Source organism: Chrysochloris asiatica, unplaced genomic scaffold, assembly GCF_000296735.1.
Source record: "Chrysochloris asiatica unplaced genomic scaffold, ChrAsi1.0 scaffold00021, whole genome shotgun sequence".
NCBI lineage: Eukaryota > Metazoa > Chordata > Mammalia > Afrosoricida > Chrysochloridae > Chrysochloris > Chrysochloris asiatica.
Window position 1 is genome coordinate 15531055 of NW_006408539.1, and position 16914 is coordinate 15547968.

Genomic DNA, 16914 nt, shown 5'->3' on the forward strand with positions numbered 1-16914 from the left:
CTGGCGCGGCTGGCGCTCGGCGCGCTGCTCATCCCGCTGCAGGTAAGAGGGAGGCCGCTCTAACTAGTCCCCAGCAGGCTCCTCCCGGGATTGCTAGCTCTCCGCGCGCACCTTCTCTGACACTCAGGGGAAGGACTGGCCAGGGGCCGGGAGACATCTGGCTTCCCTGCCTCCGGAGAAGCCCGAGCCGGGGACCTGGGGAGCGACGACGGAGGCGCCCCGGGGCAGTGCAGCAGCTGGGCCGTGGGAGGAGAGAACGGGCGCCTGGCGGGTGTTGGAGCGCAGAAGGGTGAGGTTGACGGGACCCAACCTCCAGCCACGGGTTTTTCTGGAAGCCTCACTCGATCTCAGGTTTTAGTGATGCCTTTTATTCTCCAGACCTTTAAGCGCTAAAATAAGCGAGGGAGAAACGTGAAAAGTCGCAGACAAGTGTCCACTTCGGGTAACCGTGCCAAAGCAAGGGTTCTCCGCGGGTGATCTCTTTCCCACCTTCTGCGTCCCTGGGGCGCCAATTCATCGCCTCTAACAGGAACTGCGTACCTTTGCTTCCCTCAGTTTCTCTTTCGGAAAACGAGACACTCCTCTCCTCACAAAAGGGTTTTGAAGTTGTAAGTTTATTCAGAAAAACTGCTGGTACTTATTTTTTCTATGAGATCTCTTTGCTCTTCCTTGCTCCCCTCCCAAGGTTTTACTTCCACCATGAATAACCAGTTCTCCGAAACACTTTGACGATGTTAAGAGTAAGAACTATTTTTGCTATTTGGCTTCAAGTTAGGAGCCGAGCCAGAAACAGAGCCCAGCTCCCAATGACGTCGATCACTCAATGGCTTGGACCCTACAGGGGTTCATCCCGCTGCACCCATTGACTTTGGCGATGCTCCTCAGGGGTGTCTCCCAATGCACCCTGCCCTTCTGTGCACCCCGTGCACCTGGAACTCACCCAGAGCCAACTGCAGCCCTAGGGAGAGGCAAGTCAGTTCTGGAGGGTTTGCCCCTTTGTCGGCCAGATTCCCATCCAGATCTCCTGGTTCCCCTGACTGCTCTGGAGCCGTCACGCATGGCTGGTGAGTGGGCTCAGCAAGCCAAGTTGTAGGGATATCTGAAACCGAGTTACTTTCCAGACACTTGTTGCCCGAGTTCTCTCAGAACAGATTGATTGCCTTGCCAGATCGCTCAGTACGTGTACCAAGTACCCGATTTTAACCAACACATTGTGTGTGTGTGTGTGTTTGCAAACATACACTTCCCTCAGTCTTAGGGCCATGCCTCTAAGTTCATGCTTGCACGTTTTTGAATTAAAAAAATAACGCCAGCTAGTCAGTTACTGTTTTCACTATTCCTGGAGGGCAGCTATGGTGCAACAAACCCTGCACAACAAATTCTATCAAAATAATTTACCCTTGAAAGTTCCTCCTAGGGAAGGCGAATGCTGGTGGTTTTCTTGGTTTCAAAAGTTTTAGATTTACCTGCTGTGTTAAAATTGACTTGGGTTACTCCCGCCAGCCAGCAAGGCCCAGAACCTTAGGAAATGCACTTGGAGAATTGTATGTGGCTAGAAAGAGAGGGGAAATGAGTCTGGGATTAAATAAACCCCTGTTGGAAAGAATGAAGATGAACTGTAGGTGGAGCAGAAAAGTCTAAAGAAGATTGATTCTCTTTCATAGGTAATTTTGTGAATTTCTTAGAATAGTTGAGGAGCAAGAAGGCAGGGGAGAGAAAACAAATGGAATTTTTCTCTTTAGACACTTGAGGTGTTGCTTAATCTGTCCAACAGGTTGAACAAGTTGCTATTTTATATGAACTAAAGGATCAGGGAAGAAGTGAACAGCTAACCACCTAAGAAAAACCTACCGGACCACACATAATGAGTCTGTCTTTTTTCCTGAATGACATAAAAATGTATCTCCCAAGACTCTTACAAAAACTACATACATGTGTACATATTTGCCCAAAACAAAAAAAGCGACCCATTATGATGTAAGATTAACAGTAAATACTGCCAAAACAAGTTTATTTTTCAGAGAATTTTCAACAAGTGCTATTTCCCGTAAAACCACTTTAATTGGTACCTAAACAGGAAATGTCTGCACTGGTCCGTTCCAATCAAATAATGTTGGAATGCTCTGCTTATTTCATTTTCGCCTAGCCTCCCCAATGGAAACCTATGAATTTTGAGAGGTGGAGTAGTTAGCAGCTGAGTTGCCGTATTATCCCCCATAGAGGCAGGTTATGGGGAGTTGTGTGTGCTTCATTACTGCTACGGTTCCCAACTTGGTCTATCAATTCCAAAATTAGAAATTGCTTTGACAATACTCTGATGTTGCTAATGGTCACACAAGGAGCAAGGTTTGGGAAGTGCTTAGAGGGGACTGATTTTGCAAAAGAGGCGGCAAAAAGAGCATCTAGAAAGTACAATAAAACCTGCAAAAGCCAGAACCTTATAAAGCAGAAATCTACCAGAGTAGGAAAATGAAAATGCTTCACAATGAAAGGAACAATAGCTGCACCCAGAAAAAGAGGCAGTACTGGTCTAGGTCATAGTCAATGATTGTTGTTGTTGTTGTTATGTGCCGTGGAGTCGGTTCCGACTCATAGCGACCCTGCACAGGGTTTCCAAGGCTGTTAATCTTTACGGGAGCAGAACGCCTCATCTTTCTCCCATGGAGCAGCTGGTAGTTTTGAACTGCTGACCTTGCGGTTCACAACCCGATTCGTAGCCACTACGCTACCAGAGCACCTTAGTCAATTGATTAGATTTCCTTTAAAAAGATACGTGTTTTCTTTCCAAACCATTTCTAGCATTAGATCTATGTCTGCCTGTGTTTGCAAGGGCATTCATTTCAAACAACAACAAAAAAGCATTTGCCTACAGATGAAAATACTTTGCATTTTCATGTCGATGGTCCTGTTTTGAGTTCTCAGTAAGAAAATATAGAAGCAAAGTGTTTTCACTAAGGGTGTTGATTTTAGACAACCACTTGTTGTTAAAAGTGCTGTCCAGTTGCTTCGGACTCATAGTGACACTGTAGAGTTTCTGAGGAGTGGCTGGCGAGTTTGAACCGCCGACCTTATGTTTCAAACTGACCTTGTGGTCCAGTTCTTATCCTACAGTGGATTTCTCCTTAGCTCTGGGTTATCTAAGACCTGAGGACAAAGTTTCATACCAAGGACAGTAAACCTTTATGGTTGTCATTGAGTGCTGTTGAGTTGATTTTCGACTCATAGTGACCCCATGTGACAAAGTAGAACAGGTCCGTAGGGTTTTCTTGGTTGTAATCTTTATGGGAGCCGATCACCACTGGTAGCGTAGTGGTTACGAATCGGGTTGCAAACCACAAGGTCAGCAGTTCGAAACTACCAGCTGTTCCGCAGGAGAAACATGAGGCTTTCTGCTCCCTTAAAGATTTACAGCCTTGGAAACCCAGTTTATGGGTCGGAACCGACTCAACGGCACTTAACAACAACAGCAATCTTTATGGGAGCTGATCACGAGGTCTTTCTCCCATGGAACCACTGACCGAGTTGTAACTACCAGTCTTTTGGTTCGCAGCCCGGGGCTTCACCTTTGTGACACCAGGGCTCCTTTATGAAGCCTGGTGCTAGAACACAGTGGAGAAACGAAAGTCGTAATAACATGTGCTGTGTTCATAGAGGTCGAAGTCTGGTGTCGGGGGAAGGAGGTGTCGGAGACTAAACTCTTTTCAGGTAAAGAGAAGTGGCAAGGGTCCTGGGGAGAGAAGTGGCGAGGGTCCTGGGGAGAGAAGTGGCGAGGGTCCTGGGGAGAGAAGAGGATGGTTTCTGGGGTGAGTTTTGATTTCACAGGCAGAGAAGGAAGCAATCTTTCTAGGTAGAGAGGATGACATCAATGATTTGGGCCAAAGGAATCTTGCAAGGAAAAAAAAAAAAGAAGGCATATTTTTATGGCTTTACAGATGCCACCAAGCACTTGAGTCAGGAAACTCCAGCCAACAAGGGCAATAATCTTTTGTCAACTGGAGATAACTCTTGTAAGGCCCTATTGAGGTGGTAAGACTTATCGGTCAGAGAGGAAATCCCCCAAGGTGGAGGGCAGGGCTGGAGGGTAGGTGCTAGGTCCCGGCTTTCTTCCTGCCATGTGGGTGGGTGGGATACTGCTCTTCATGCTGTGGCTCACAAGTCTTTCCAGTACCCCCCTGCTTCTTCCTTTCCACTGCTGCCCACAGTCCAGCCAATCTGCACACACTCTCTGAACTGATACGGAAACAGGAGCTTGCTTTTTTCAGTTATCTACCAGAAACAATGAAGAGGTATCTCGGAAGGTCAACAAATCTGAGTTTTATGAGGCCATGAAAAGGGGAGTTCCAGCCAGGCCTCCTCTTCAGAGTGTTATTTTAAGGTGGCGTGGTCTGTACTTTGTCCGTGTGTCCCTACTGGCATTTCCTATTTTTAAGTGCCTGAGGAAAAGGCTCAGTGGTTTCCCACATGCTGTGTCTAGTGGCCTGTGAGAATATGTCCAGTGACGGCCAGTCATTGGCTGGTTCCTGACCCCATCCACGAGGATAACATGTGACTCTGACACCGGGGACCTTACTCCACCTCTTGGCATCATAGACAAGCCAGTGCAGGATTCTGTCCGACAGGTGATATATTTTTTCCCTCCTAGCACTTGTTTCTTCTCTTTCTAAGCATTTTCCTCCAGTCATGTTGTGGCCTTTCTTCAGTCTCCACTTTGAAAAACACAGTTGAAATTCAGCTCATCTTTCTGCCCCCAGGCACTGAACTTGAAGAAACCAGAATGAGGCGGTGGGCTTCGGCCCCACAGAAGCTCTGGGGGTCCTTCTGCAGTTCTTAATGATCTTTTAAAAAAAAAAAACACAAAACTTTTTATTGTGAATTGAATGAAGGTTTACAGAGCAGATCATTGGTTTTACAATGAACAAACTACGCACTTCATTTCTTCTCCATGATTCCAATCCTCTCATTCTGGCCTTACTTATGCCGCTTGCTTCCTCCCTAGGATTCTTGTTTCTGTTCCCCCTTTTCCAGTGTACTGGAATTTTGTCCTTGGGTAAATGTGCCCCCTCTGATCTCAAATAGTTGATGAGTCTATGGTATGGCGCTGTGGGATAATGCACTGGACCACAAAGTCAGTTTGAACTGCAAGGTCAGTGGTTCAAATCATCAGCCACTCCTCAGAAACCCTATATAGGATTGCTATGGGTCAGCTCTCAGTCGACGGCACTTAACAACAACAACAACAACAATAGTGTGCATACCTCACTAATGTTGTTGTCTCCCCTATATACTAATCAATTACCTGGCTGAAAATTGCACCATAGGGGTGTGTTCAAGTCCAGACTTGAAGTGTGACCGGCAGCCATAGTCTCTGCGCTCCATCAGCCTCATTCTGACCAATAAGCTTTGTTATGTTTATGATTTTGAGTTCTGTCCCACAGTTTCTGCCACTCTATTCAGAACCTTCTACTGCGATCCTTTTCCAAGCAGTTGGTTGTGGTAGCCGGGTATCAAGTAGGTTTCAGGGTTGTGGAGACTGACGGTCACATGGTCCACTAGTCCACTGGGCTAATTGCTTCTGAGTGAGCTTTTGAGGTTGGATGTTGAGTGGGTGTTGAACAAGATTATGCCTCTGCCTTCTGTTCTGATTCTGAGAGATACTCTCAGTCTGTTTCCTGCCAGAATCCCCACCCCCTCTCTGCACACCCACACCCACAGGCTTCCCCCTCTGTCTCGGTCACCAGACACGCCTGTCAGAGGGTTAGGGTTGCTGTCCTCACGGCAGCAGGTTCCAAACACAAGGCGCTCTCTGGAGAAGCCAGAATCACACCGTCAGCAGTTTGAAGTACATTTTTTTATGGCTGGCTGATGATAACTTTATATCTCTGTTTGCCTGTAGGCCTCCATAGAGTTCATGCCTTTCTGCCCTTGATTTCTGTGGGCATGCCCCATCCTGGGTATGGCACTTAATACTGAGAAATAAGACGTGTGCTAGACGTATTCATTTCTGTCCACAAGTTCAGCACCTGCTGCTTGTGAACTCCACAGCTGGCTAAGGAGACGGACAGAAGAGTGCGGCCCTGGCCTCAGGAGCCCACAGTCTAGACATGTGTGGACCACTCAGCCACAGCAGTGCCACTGCATTCACTGGCAAAGTTTTCGGGGTGTGGTGGGCACGCAGGACAAAGAGTGCTTTCATCTGCCTGGAAAGATACCCCATTCTCCCTTCCCTTGTCGTGTGTGTGTGTGTGTGTGTGTGTGTGTGTGTGTGTGAGACACAGTAAAAAAGAGGAACCAGTGAGAGAGAGAGAGAGAGAGCAGCCAGATAGAGTGCTTGCCATTGGATGAGGTAGGGTGATGGGTGCTTTGTCTGTCAGGGAGCAGGGAGGCATGGTCCAGGGGCTGTTTGCAGGGAACTGTATAAGAGACAGGTTTCCTGAGCTCTAGAGATAAGCATTGGACTGTAACCACAAGGTTGGCGGTTCAAACCCACCAGCTGCTCCTTCGGAAACCCTATACGCGCTAGCTATGAGTCAGAATTAATTGGACAGCACTTAACAACAACAACAACGGTGTAGGAAGGAGCCCCGGTGGCATATTAGTTACATGCTTGGCTGCTAACTGGAAGATTGGTGGTTATAGCCTAGGAACCACTAGGGGCAGATCTACTCTGCCACACGGGGTCACTGTGAATCGGAATTAATTAGAGGGCACTCAGCAAGTATGTGGAGTCCTGGTGTGGCGCTATACATATCACTAGCTTGGTGGTTCAAACTCACTAGTCGCTCCTCAGAAACCCTTTATAGGGTCACTATGAGTTGGAACTGACTTGACGATACTTCACAACAATCAACAACAAAACAAAGGAGTAGGGGAGAGGGAGGTAGAAGCTGCTCTCAGGGGCTGTATGTGCACACACGATGACCTTAAGTTTTATCTTGGTGGATCGTGACTAGATGCAAACCAGTGAGTAGACCACTGCCTTAATCCAGGGAAGCGCTAGCGTGACTGGATTCAGGTGACCAAAGGGAGACGCCAAGTCTAGGAGCACTTTCTGAGCCAGCAAGGCTGTGCCAGGTGCTGAAGACACAGGGACAAAGGGCTGCAGGGAAAACAGAATGTGGTCAACGCCACGACAAATTCACTCATCAGTGGATTCTATTTGTCACAGTTTACTAAGGGAATTTCTGTCTTTGTCTTAATAAAAAGTGTTGCTCAGGCTCAAATGAAAAAAGAGTTAACGACCCCCAAACAAACAAACAAAAAGGAAGGCTTGGAGCTTAGGTGGTGGATAGCAGATCGCTTTACATTATTTTATGAAGAGGCAGAGACATGTTCCTTACGTTGTGCAGAGGTAAATAAGCCCCAGGCATTGGGATGAGCCGGAAATCTGTGTGCTTTGGAATTTAGAGAGTCATTTCCTGACACAGAGGTAACTGGAAATCAGACGTTCAGGATATAGGCAGAACGCCGAGCTCCCACCTGGATTCCAGATAAGCAGTCAGTGATATACAAGTCTGACCTGATCTGGGTTGGGAAAAGTTACTAGAATTGGAATCTTCTCCTGACCCACAAAAGTAGAAGAGAAATAAACATGTACTATTGAATAAACTGTGTCTTAGTTAGCCTTCCCCAGGGCTGCTGTAATAGAAAAACTATAAATGAAGGATTTTCAGAAACAGAACTTGATTTTTCCCAGTTTAGGAGGCTAGAAGTCCGAATTCAGGGGGCTGGCCCTAAGGGAAGACTCTCTCTGTGGACTCAGAGGAAGGCCCGTCTCTATTTTAGCGGGTGCTCCTGGGTGTTTGTCATGGCTATGTCTCTATTCCCTCATCTCTGCATCTGTCGCTTGTTTGCTTAATATCTGTTAGATCTCAAAAGAGATTGTCTCAAGATATACTCTACTACACTCATCTTAAAAGTAGATTTGGCATATTGAACTCATGAATGAAGACCAGAGGATTGTGGGCTGACATCAAGCACTTCCTATAAGAAGAAAGTAAAAAGTCACGAAGAAGACAGGAAAGAAGATGAAAAAAGACTAAAATGGATGTCAAAAGACACTCTGGCACGTACTTTTGAATGCAGAATAGCTAAAGTAAAAGAGCTGAGAAGACAAAGTCAGATATTATTAGTGAAATGCGCAAAAACCTGAAATCAGAAAACCAAATTTGGAAGGACATGCTCAGCATTCCTCAAGTTGAAAGAACTGAAAAAAAGCAAAACAAACCCAGACAAAAAACAAGCCTCAACTTTCAATCTGAAGGATTCTAGGGATAAAATAATGAACGGTGGCAGGGATACACCGAGTCTCTCATCACCTGATCAACCTTCAATCACACTCAAGAACTGATAGTACTGAATTCAGAAGTCCAAACTACCTGCATTGAAAACATTCACAAAACACAGACTCCAATAATTGGCAGCATACCAATGGAGGTGTTTCAATGACAGATGCAGCACTGGAAGAGCTTTGTATGTGTGCTCATTCCAAAGAAAACTGACCCAGTGGCATGCAGAAATGATCAAACAACACCATGAATATCATACACAAGTAAAATTTTATTGAAGATAATTCAAAACTGATTGCAGCAGTACATCAATAAGGAACTGCCAGAAACCCAACCCAGACTCAGAAGAGGATGTGGAACAAGAGAGATCATTGATAATGTCAGATGGATCTTGACTGGAAGCAGAGAATATCAGACAGATATTCTCTGATATTCTATTGATTATTCAAAGATATTTTATTGATTAGGCAAAGGTATTCAATTGTGTGGATCTCAACAAATTATGGATAACGTGGCAAAGGATGGGAACTCCAGAACACTGATGTTTATGAGGAACCTATTGTTAGGACAGTTAGAACAAATCAAGTTGGATACTATGTGATTTAAAATCAAGAGAAGCGTGTGTTCAAGGTTGTATCTTTTCACCACATGTATTCAGTCTGGATCCTGAGCAAATAATCAGAGAAGCTGCACTATTTGTAGAAGTGTGTGACATCAAGATTGGAGGAAGACTCATTAACAACCTGAAATAAGCAGATGATACAACTTTGCTTGCTGATAATAACGAAAACTTGAAGCCCTTACTGATGAAGAAGATGGAAGCCTAGAGCCTTCAGTATGGATGAAGAGAACAAAAATCTTCACAGCTAGACCAATAAATGCCATCATGATAAATGAAGAAAAGATTGGTGTTGTCAATGATTTCATTTTACTTGGAAACACAATCAATGTCTGTGAAAGCAGCAATCAAGAAATCAAGTGATGTATTTATGCATTTATTGGGCAGTATTTCTGCAAAAAGGCCTTTTAAAAGTGTTAAATAAAAAAAATGCCACTATGTGGATTAACATGTGCCTGACCCAAACCATGATATTTTCAGTTGTTTCATATGCATGCAAAAGCTGGAAAATAAGGAACATTGAAAAAGAATTGATACTTATGAATGATGGCACTGGTGAAGAACATTGAATGAATTGCCATAAGAGCGTCTTGGAAGAACAGCCAGAATGTGTATTAGAAGCGAGGATGGTGGATTACATTTCATATACCTTGAACATGTCATCAGGAGGGACCAGCCCCTGGAGAAGGAGCATCATGCTGAAGGAGATGTCAGTAAAAAAGAGGAAGACCCTTAACAACATGGAGTGACCCAGTGGCTGCAACAATGGACTGAAGCTTATCAAAAATTGTGAGGCTGCACAAGACTGACTGGAAGGCACCTGAAAACAACACACCCTCACTGACTCTACCTCACTAATGTAATACAGACAACCATTCCCAAATGGTATTTATAACCACGGGCATACAGGTTAGGGTTTCTAACACATTACTTTGGAGGATACAATTCAATCCCCGCCCACTGTAAATCAGGCTGTCAGCTAAACAGACTGCAAAGACAGAAGGGAACCTTAACCACTGTATTGTGAAAGGGATACAACCCTTTATATTCATGTTTTCAAGGTAACTGCTAATTTTTGAACCTTTTTGGTTGGAGGTAGGACTGGCAACTTAAGTATCTGCTAATTTCCTTCCAGGAAAGACAGGGCAGCAGAGAAGGTTCACAGCTGAAGTCCCATTTCTGAGGTGACAGCCAGAATCTACATGTACAGAGTTTCAGAGACTAAGACTCCACAACCACAAGTTATCCAAAGGAAACAATGGAGGGAAGATGCTCCTTCTCCCTGTTTTCAATTGGAGAATTGAAATCCTTTTATTTCAACTTGTTACCAAAATGCTGCTGGTTCAAACCCACTAGCAGATCCGCACGAGAAACGATTGGCAGTCTGCCTGTAAAGATTACTTGTGGCTGTCAAGCGGATACCAACTCTTAGTGAGCTCAGAGGGCACAGTTGATCTCCCCCTGCCCCTCAAAGATTACAGCTTAGAAAACCCTGTGGGGCAGTTTGGGGTTCCATGAGTCAGAGTCAGAGTCAACTCAATGGTGTCTAACACAATGCTTTGATATGCATTTGTCCTTACAACACTCATTGTTGTTGTTAAGGGCAGTCCAGTCGGTTCCAACTCATAGTGACCCTGTATAGGGCTTCTGAGGAGCTGGTGGTGAGTTTGAACCACCGATCTTGCGATTCAAACCAACCTTGTGCTCCAGTGCATTATCCTGTAGCACCACACCAGGACTCATGCAACACTCATGTCTTTCCCTAAATATGGTCTCAGATATGTCACCTGCCCCTAAAAGAAGCAGTGTTTAATTTGGACCCTTAGCTTGGCAAAAGCTTTTTGCTTGTTTTTCCACATTTTCCCTGTGGAGTGCTCTTGTTCTTCGCAGCCTCTCTTCTGACACTCCCCCCCCCCCCCCCCCACAAAATCCTCAGCCCAGCAGGTGACGAGGAGACCTGTTCTGTCCAAGCAAATCTGAATGCTGCCAGGTTTCCAAGTGGCAAGAAGAACAAACTGCACAAGTGACTCTTTCCACTCGCTCACTGGAGGAATAATAACTACATTTCCTGAGGAGTGTCAAGAGTGCAAGCCGCACTTCCTCAAGGCATCAGAAATGAGAAGGAGCTGCCTTTGGTGAATGTGATGACCATGGCAGACTAGTGGGAAAAGCGGACGTGTGCGTGGTATTGCATAAAAGCCATCTTAGCATCTCAGTGTTTATGGGATGGGATTTGCATCACATCCTCCAATTGAGAAATGAATCCCTCTCCATGAGTCGGTTCCAACTCATAGAGACCCTGTATAGGGTTTCCAAGGCTATAAACCTTTGTGGGAGCAGAAAGCCTCATCTTTCTCCTGCAGAGCAGCTGATGGGCTTGAACCATCAACCTTGTGATTTGTAGTCCAGTGTTTATCGTATGGAACCACTGTGCTACCAAAGTTACTGATTAAAAAATATACGTTTGTTACTTTTCTAATATGTTGTTGTTATTATGTGCCATCAAGTTGGTTCCAACTCATAGCGATCCTGTATAGGGTTTCTGAGGAGCAACTGGTGGGTTTGAACTGCCGACCGTGCAGTTGCAGTCCAGTGCTGATCCTACAGTGCCACACCAGGAGTCCTTTTCTAGTATAATTAGTAAATGATTTAGACATGTGCTTAGTAGCACCAGCAGCTGCCAAACTAGTGTCCAGTTGAGAAAGGAGACCTACATGGACCCTGAAGAGTTCCACTTTCTCTCTGCTTTTTCCCAACATTATACCCAAGGTATAAACAGGTAGGATCCCATCAAAGTCTGCCGCAGTAACTGAGAATCAGTTTCACTTTTAATGCTTAGTACAGATTATTCACATTGCCCTCCATAACCCATTTTATCTTTTAATCATTCCTAATGGGAGTCCTGGTGTGGCGCTGTGGGATGAAGCATTGGACCACAAGGTTGGTTTGAACCAAAAGGTTGGTGGTTTAAACCCACCAGCCGCTCCTTGGAAACCCTATACAGTGTTGCTATGAGTTGGAACTGACTTGACGACACCTAACAACAGCATGAGGAGCATTGGTGGCACAGTGGGTTAAGTGTAGGGCTCTTGTTGTTAGGTACCATCGAGCCAGTACCGACTCATAGCGACACTAAGCACAACTGAACAAATACTGCTTGTTCTTGCGCCAACCTCACTATCACTGCTACGTTTGAGTTCATTGCTGCTGCTACTATGCAAATCCATCTCATTGGGGGTCTACCTCTTTTTCTCCGACCCTCCACTCTACCAAGCATGATGTCCTTCTCCAGGGACTGGTCCCTCTTGATAACATGTCCGAAGTATGAGAAACAAAGTCTGGCCATCCTGGCTTCCAAGGAGCACTCTGGCTGTGCTTCTTCCAACACAGATTGGTTTATTCCTTTGGCAGTCCATGGTACTTTTAATATTCTCCTCCAACATCATAACTCAAATGCATCAATTCTTTTATGGTCTCCTTTATTCATTGTTCAACTTTCACAATCACATGAGGTTATTAAAAATACCATGGCTTGGGAGAGGTGCACCGTAGTCCTCAAACTGACATCTTTGCTCTTGAGTACCGTAAAGAGGTCTTGTGCTGCAGATTTGCCTAATGCAATACATCCTTTGATTTCTGGCTGCTGCTTCCATTAGTGTTGATAGTTGATCCAAGCAAAATCACGTCTTTGACAACTTCCATCTTTTCTCCATTTATGTTGATGTTGTTTATTGGTTGAGAGGCGAGGATTTTTGTTTTCTTTACATTGAGATGTAATCCATACCGAAGGCTGTGCTCTTTCATCTTCATCAGTAAATGTTTTAAGTCCTCTTTGCTTTCAGCAAACAAGATTGTATCATCTGCATATCTCAGGTTGTTAATGAGTCTTCCTCCAAACTTGATGCTTTGTTTTTCTTCATATAATCCAGCTTCTCGGATTATTTGCTTAGCATACAAGTTGAATAAGTATGGTGAGAGAATACAACTCTGGTGCACACCTTTCCTAATTTTAAACAATTCTGTTCAAACAACTGCCTCTTGGTCTATGTACAGGTTCCTTATGAGCAAATTAAGTGTTGGGCTGATAACTGAAAATCAGCAGTTTGAACCCAGCAGATACTGTGCGGGAGAAAGATGAGTCTGCCTGATCCTGTAAAGATGGACAACGTCAGAAACTCTATGGGGCAGTTCTATTCTGCCCTGGAGCATCTCTCTGAGTCCTAACAGACTTGATAGTAATGGGTTTTGGTTAAGTCAGGACTTGCTGTGGACATACAGGAAGGACCCTCGATAAGATGGATGGACGCAGTGGCTGCAGCAATGGACCCCAACATAACAGTGATTGTGAGGATGAAGCAGGACCAGGTAACGCTAGCTCTGTGCTTCATAGAGTCGTTCTGAGTTGGAACTGACTTGAGGGCACCTTACAGTGATGTCAGGGAGGAGTCCCTGAGTGGTTAGTGCACTCAAGTGTTAACTGAAAGAGTTCAGTGAATCCACCTCTGAAGAAAGACCTGGGAACCTACTTCTGTACAATCAGTCACAGAAAATCCTATGGGACACGGCTCTACTCTGACACACATGAAGTTGCCATGAGTCAGAATCAATACCACAGGACCTGTTGTGGGTTTTAGTTTTGGGAATGTTAGGAAAAATCTTCCCTATGTTGTTAAGTTTCTAAGGATCGGCTGCTGAGCTTGAACCTCTGACCTTGTGGTTGAAATCAACAATGCATTAACCTGCAGCGCCACACCATAATGGTGGTGGTGGTTATGTGCCGTGGAGTTGATTCTGACTCATAATGACCCTGCATAAGGTTTCGAAGGCTGTAAATCTTTACGGGAGCAGAAAGCCTCATCTTTCTCCTGTTCAATAGCTGGTGGTTTTGAACTGCTGACCTTGAGGTTAGCAGTCCAGCTTGTAAGCACTGTGCTACCAAATCCAACATATCACAGCTTGATCCCATTTCCTCCTTTGTTCTTTCTTAGGGGTAAAAATTAGTTGGGTCAATGTTTCTATTGTTAGCCCACAACTTCCCTTTCCCCGGGGTTTTTCACTCTTGTTCCTTTAGCATCTTTGTAAGCATGTTCTTCCTCAACGGATACTTATTTGCGCTTACTGGTCAAAACACGCAACCCACGAGTCATTTTAGAGATAGATCATCATACTTACCAGGGAACTTCATAAAGTAGATGGAAAATGGAATGAAAAGATAATGGAATTTCTCCCTGACCTTTTGAAGCTTTTCGGAAGCACCTCAGAGCCTCTGGGCAGACAAGACACCACACCTCCTTCCTTGTAGTTGTGTTAAGGAGGGATAGCCAGGTGCCAGAGGAAAGCGGAGGTGGAGTTTGATTTGAGCTCCGCAGAGCGCAGAGGGGGCAGAGAAGGAGCAGGGCAGGAATGTGAAAGTGAGCATGAGAAAATCAGTCCCAGGAGGGAACTGGCAAATGATGGGAAAGGATGAGCCCAGCTGGTGGGGGTGCTGTGGGGTTGAGTCATGAGGGCCCAGATACCATAGACTCTCAAGTCCCTAGGCCCAAGGACAGCATTGCCCAAGACCTTGTCACTCCAGACCTACCGAATCAGAAAGTGGAGGAGTATTTCCAGACCCACAGGGTCCCGTGAAATCATTCTGAGCTCCACTTTAGGCTCATAATATTGCTAGACTGGTCATTGCCATTGAGTCGGTTCCGACTCATAGTGACCCCATAGGACAGAGGGTTACCAAGGGCGCCACCTTTATGGAAGCCAGCTGCCACGTCTTTCTCCCGCTGAGCTACTGGGAGGGATTCCTACCACTGATCTTTCACTTAGTAGCCAAGCTCTTAACCACTGTGCCGACTGAGCTCCTTGTTATATTGTTATTGTTGTGAAATGCCATTGAGTTGGTTCCGATTCATAGCGACCCTGTATGGGGTTTCCATGGAGCAGCTGGTGGATTTGAACCACTGACCTTGTGGTTCACAGTCCAATGCTGATCTGCAATGCCATATTAAAATTACCTGGCATTTGTTGGAATCCCTGGTAGCATGGTGGTTACCAGTCAGGCTGCTAACCTCAAGGTCAGCAGTACAAAACGACCAGCAGTTACGACCAGCAGTTCCGTGGGAGAAAGATGAGGCTTTCTGCTCTCGTAAAGACTTAGAGCCTTGGAAACCCCTGTACAGGGTTGCTGAGTTGGAACTGACTCCACGGCACACCAACACCACCACTCCTGCGTAGCAGGCATGTGCTGGGGGAGGGTTACACATTCCTGTTATTGAGTGCTCTCGAGTGGGCTCTGACTCATAGTGACCTTAAGTATAGCAGAATGAAACACTGCCCAGTTCTGCACCATCCTCCTGGGATGGGGCCTAATTCTTGCTCCAATTTGCACGGAAGATGAGAAAATGGAGTCATGGACAGGTTATGTAACTTGTCCAAGTTTGCACAGCTAGTAAGTGGCAGGGCGTGTGTCTCTCCACAGCCTTACCCATGAGGTCAACTCTTGTAGAGTCCGCTATATGGTGGGGAGGAGAGAAAAAGAGAACTCCATGAATGGGGACAGAGAAGGAAGCTTTTGAGTCTTGGGGAAATCAGGCCATCAAGCTGCACGTGGGAGTCTTTGCTGTATGCTGCAGGCTGTCTGCACGCTCGCTGAAGGCTTTGTAGCAGAAATGAAAAGGCTATGTTTTTAAGGCGAATCAGGATCAAAGGCCAGTGCCATGAGCACCCGGGCACAGGGTCTGTGCCGTTTGATTTCTGACTCAGGAGGAAATGAAGTGTGACAGATTGAATCACCAATACCACTTCCCAAAGCAAAGGCTCCAACTCCTCCATGCCTCCTCCCATCCCCCAGAGACAAAGCGTCCCACAGGCCCCATGCGCATCGCTGCCTGCTCCAGGGAAGATCACCCATGATCCTCAGTGCCTGCCAGGCCCCATGCTGGATTTATGACAAGGAGGACGGGGCCTCTGAGCCCAGGCAAGTGTCGTCAGAGCAGCCCTCATAAGCTTTATTGTCATTACTGGTCCAGTTATTTGTCTTCTGTTGTTGTCTTCGAGTCAATTCCAACTCACAGAGACCCCAGGTGACAGTAGAACTAGCCCGTAGATTTAGGTTGTCATTTTTTAGGGGAACAGATCCCTAGGTCTTTCTTCTGCAGAGCTGCTGCCTGGATTTTATTGCCACATTTCAGTTGCAGGCTTTGTAGAAGCAGGGCTCCTTCTAGTGTGTATGACTGTAGTCTAATAAGGGAGCGGAGTCCTGGTGTGGCGCTGTGGGTTAATGCGCCAGACTGCAAAACTGTTTGAACTGCAAGGTCGGCAGTTCAAGCTCACCAGCTGCTCCTCAGAAACCCTATACAGGGTCACTATGAATTGGAACCGACTCGATGGCACTTAACAACAACAAACATAACGGAGTGCTGCTGGCATGGTAGTGAAACAGTGAGCTCTTTTGATCTGCAGGAGGCTTGCTCTTCTCTGTTCTGTGTGTTATATACATAGGCTCTCATACTTCGGACATGCTATCAGGAGGGACTGGGCCCTGGAGAAGGACATCATGCTTGGTAAAGTGGAGGTCAGTGAAAACCAGGAAGAACCCCAACGAGATGCATTGGTGCAGTGGCGGCAGCAGTGGGCTCAGGTGTAACAAGGATTGTGAGCTTGGCGCAGGACTGGGCAGCATTTTGTTCTGTCGTGCGTAGCATCACTATGAGTCGGTACCAACTGGATGGCACCTGACAACAACTATAAGTCTGAATCAACCCAAAAGCAATGGACTATTCCCATAATAGGAATCCCAGGGTGGTGCAGATGAATGTACTGGCTAATGTGCTGGACTGCTGATTGAAAGGTTGGAGGTTCAAATCCACTCAGGGCATCATGGAAGAAAGGACTGGAGATCTTCTTCCCCCACGAAAAAAAGTCATTGAACCCCCGTGGAGCACAGTTCTCCTGTGACAGACGTTGGGTCACCAGGTGATGGAGTTAACTTAGTGACCACTAGCTGTTCTTCCCCCACCT

General features: G+C 45.9%; 1 protein-coding gene across 1 annotated transcript in view; it reads left to right on the top strand.

Annotated features, from left to right (window-relative positions):
• The window catches only part of TNFRSF11A (tumor necrosis factor receptor superfamily, member 11a, NFKB activator), a 77184-nt gene that overhangs the window by 730 nt on the left and 59540 nt on the right, over positions 1–16914 (top strand). The window contains exons 3-4 of the mRNA XM_006837578.1: positions 128–289; positions 556–608. Of these exons, the coding sequence (XP_006837641.1) occupies positions 128–289; positions 556–608 (215 nt within the window). The remainder of the gene's footprint in view (positions 1–127; positions 290–555; positions 609–16914) is intronic.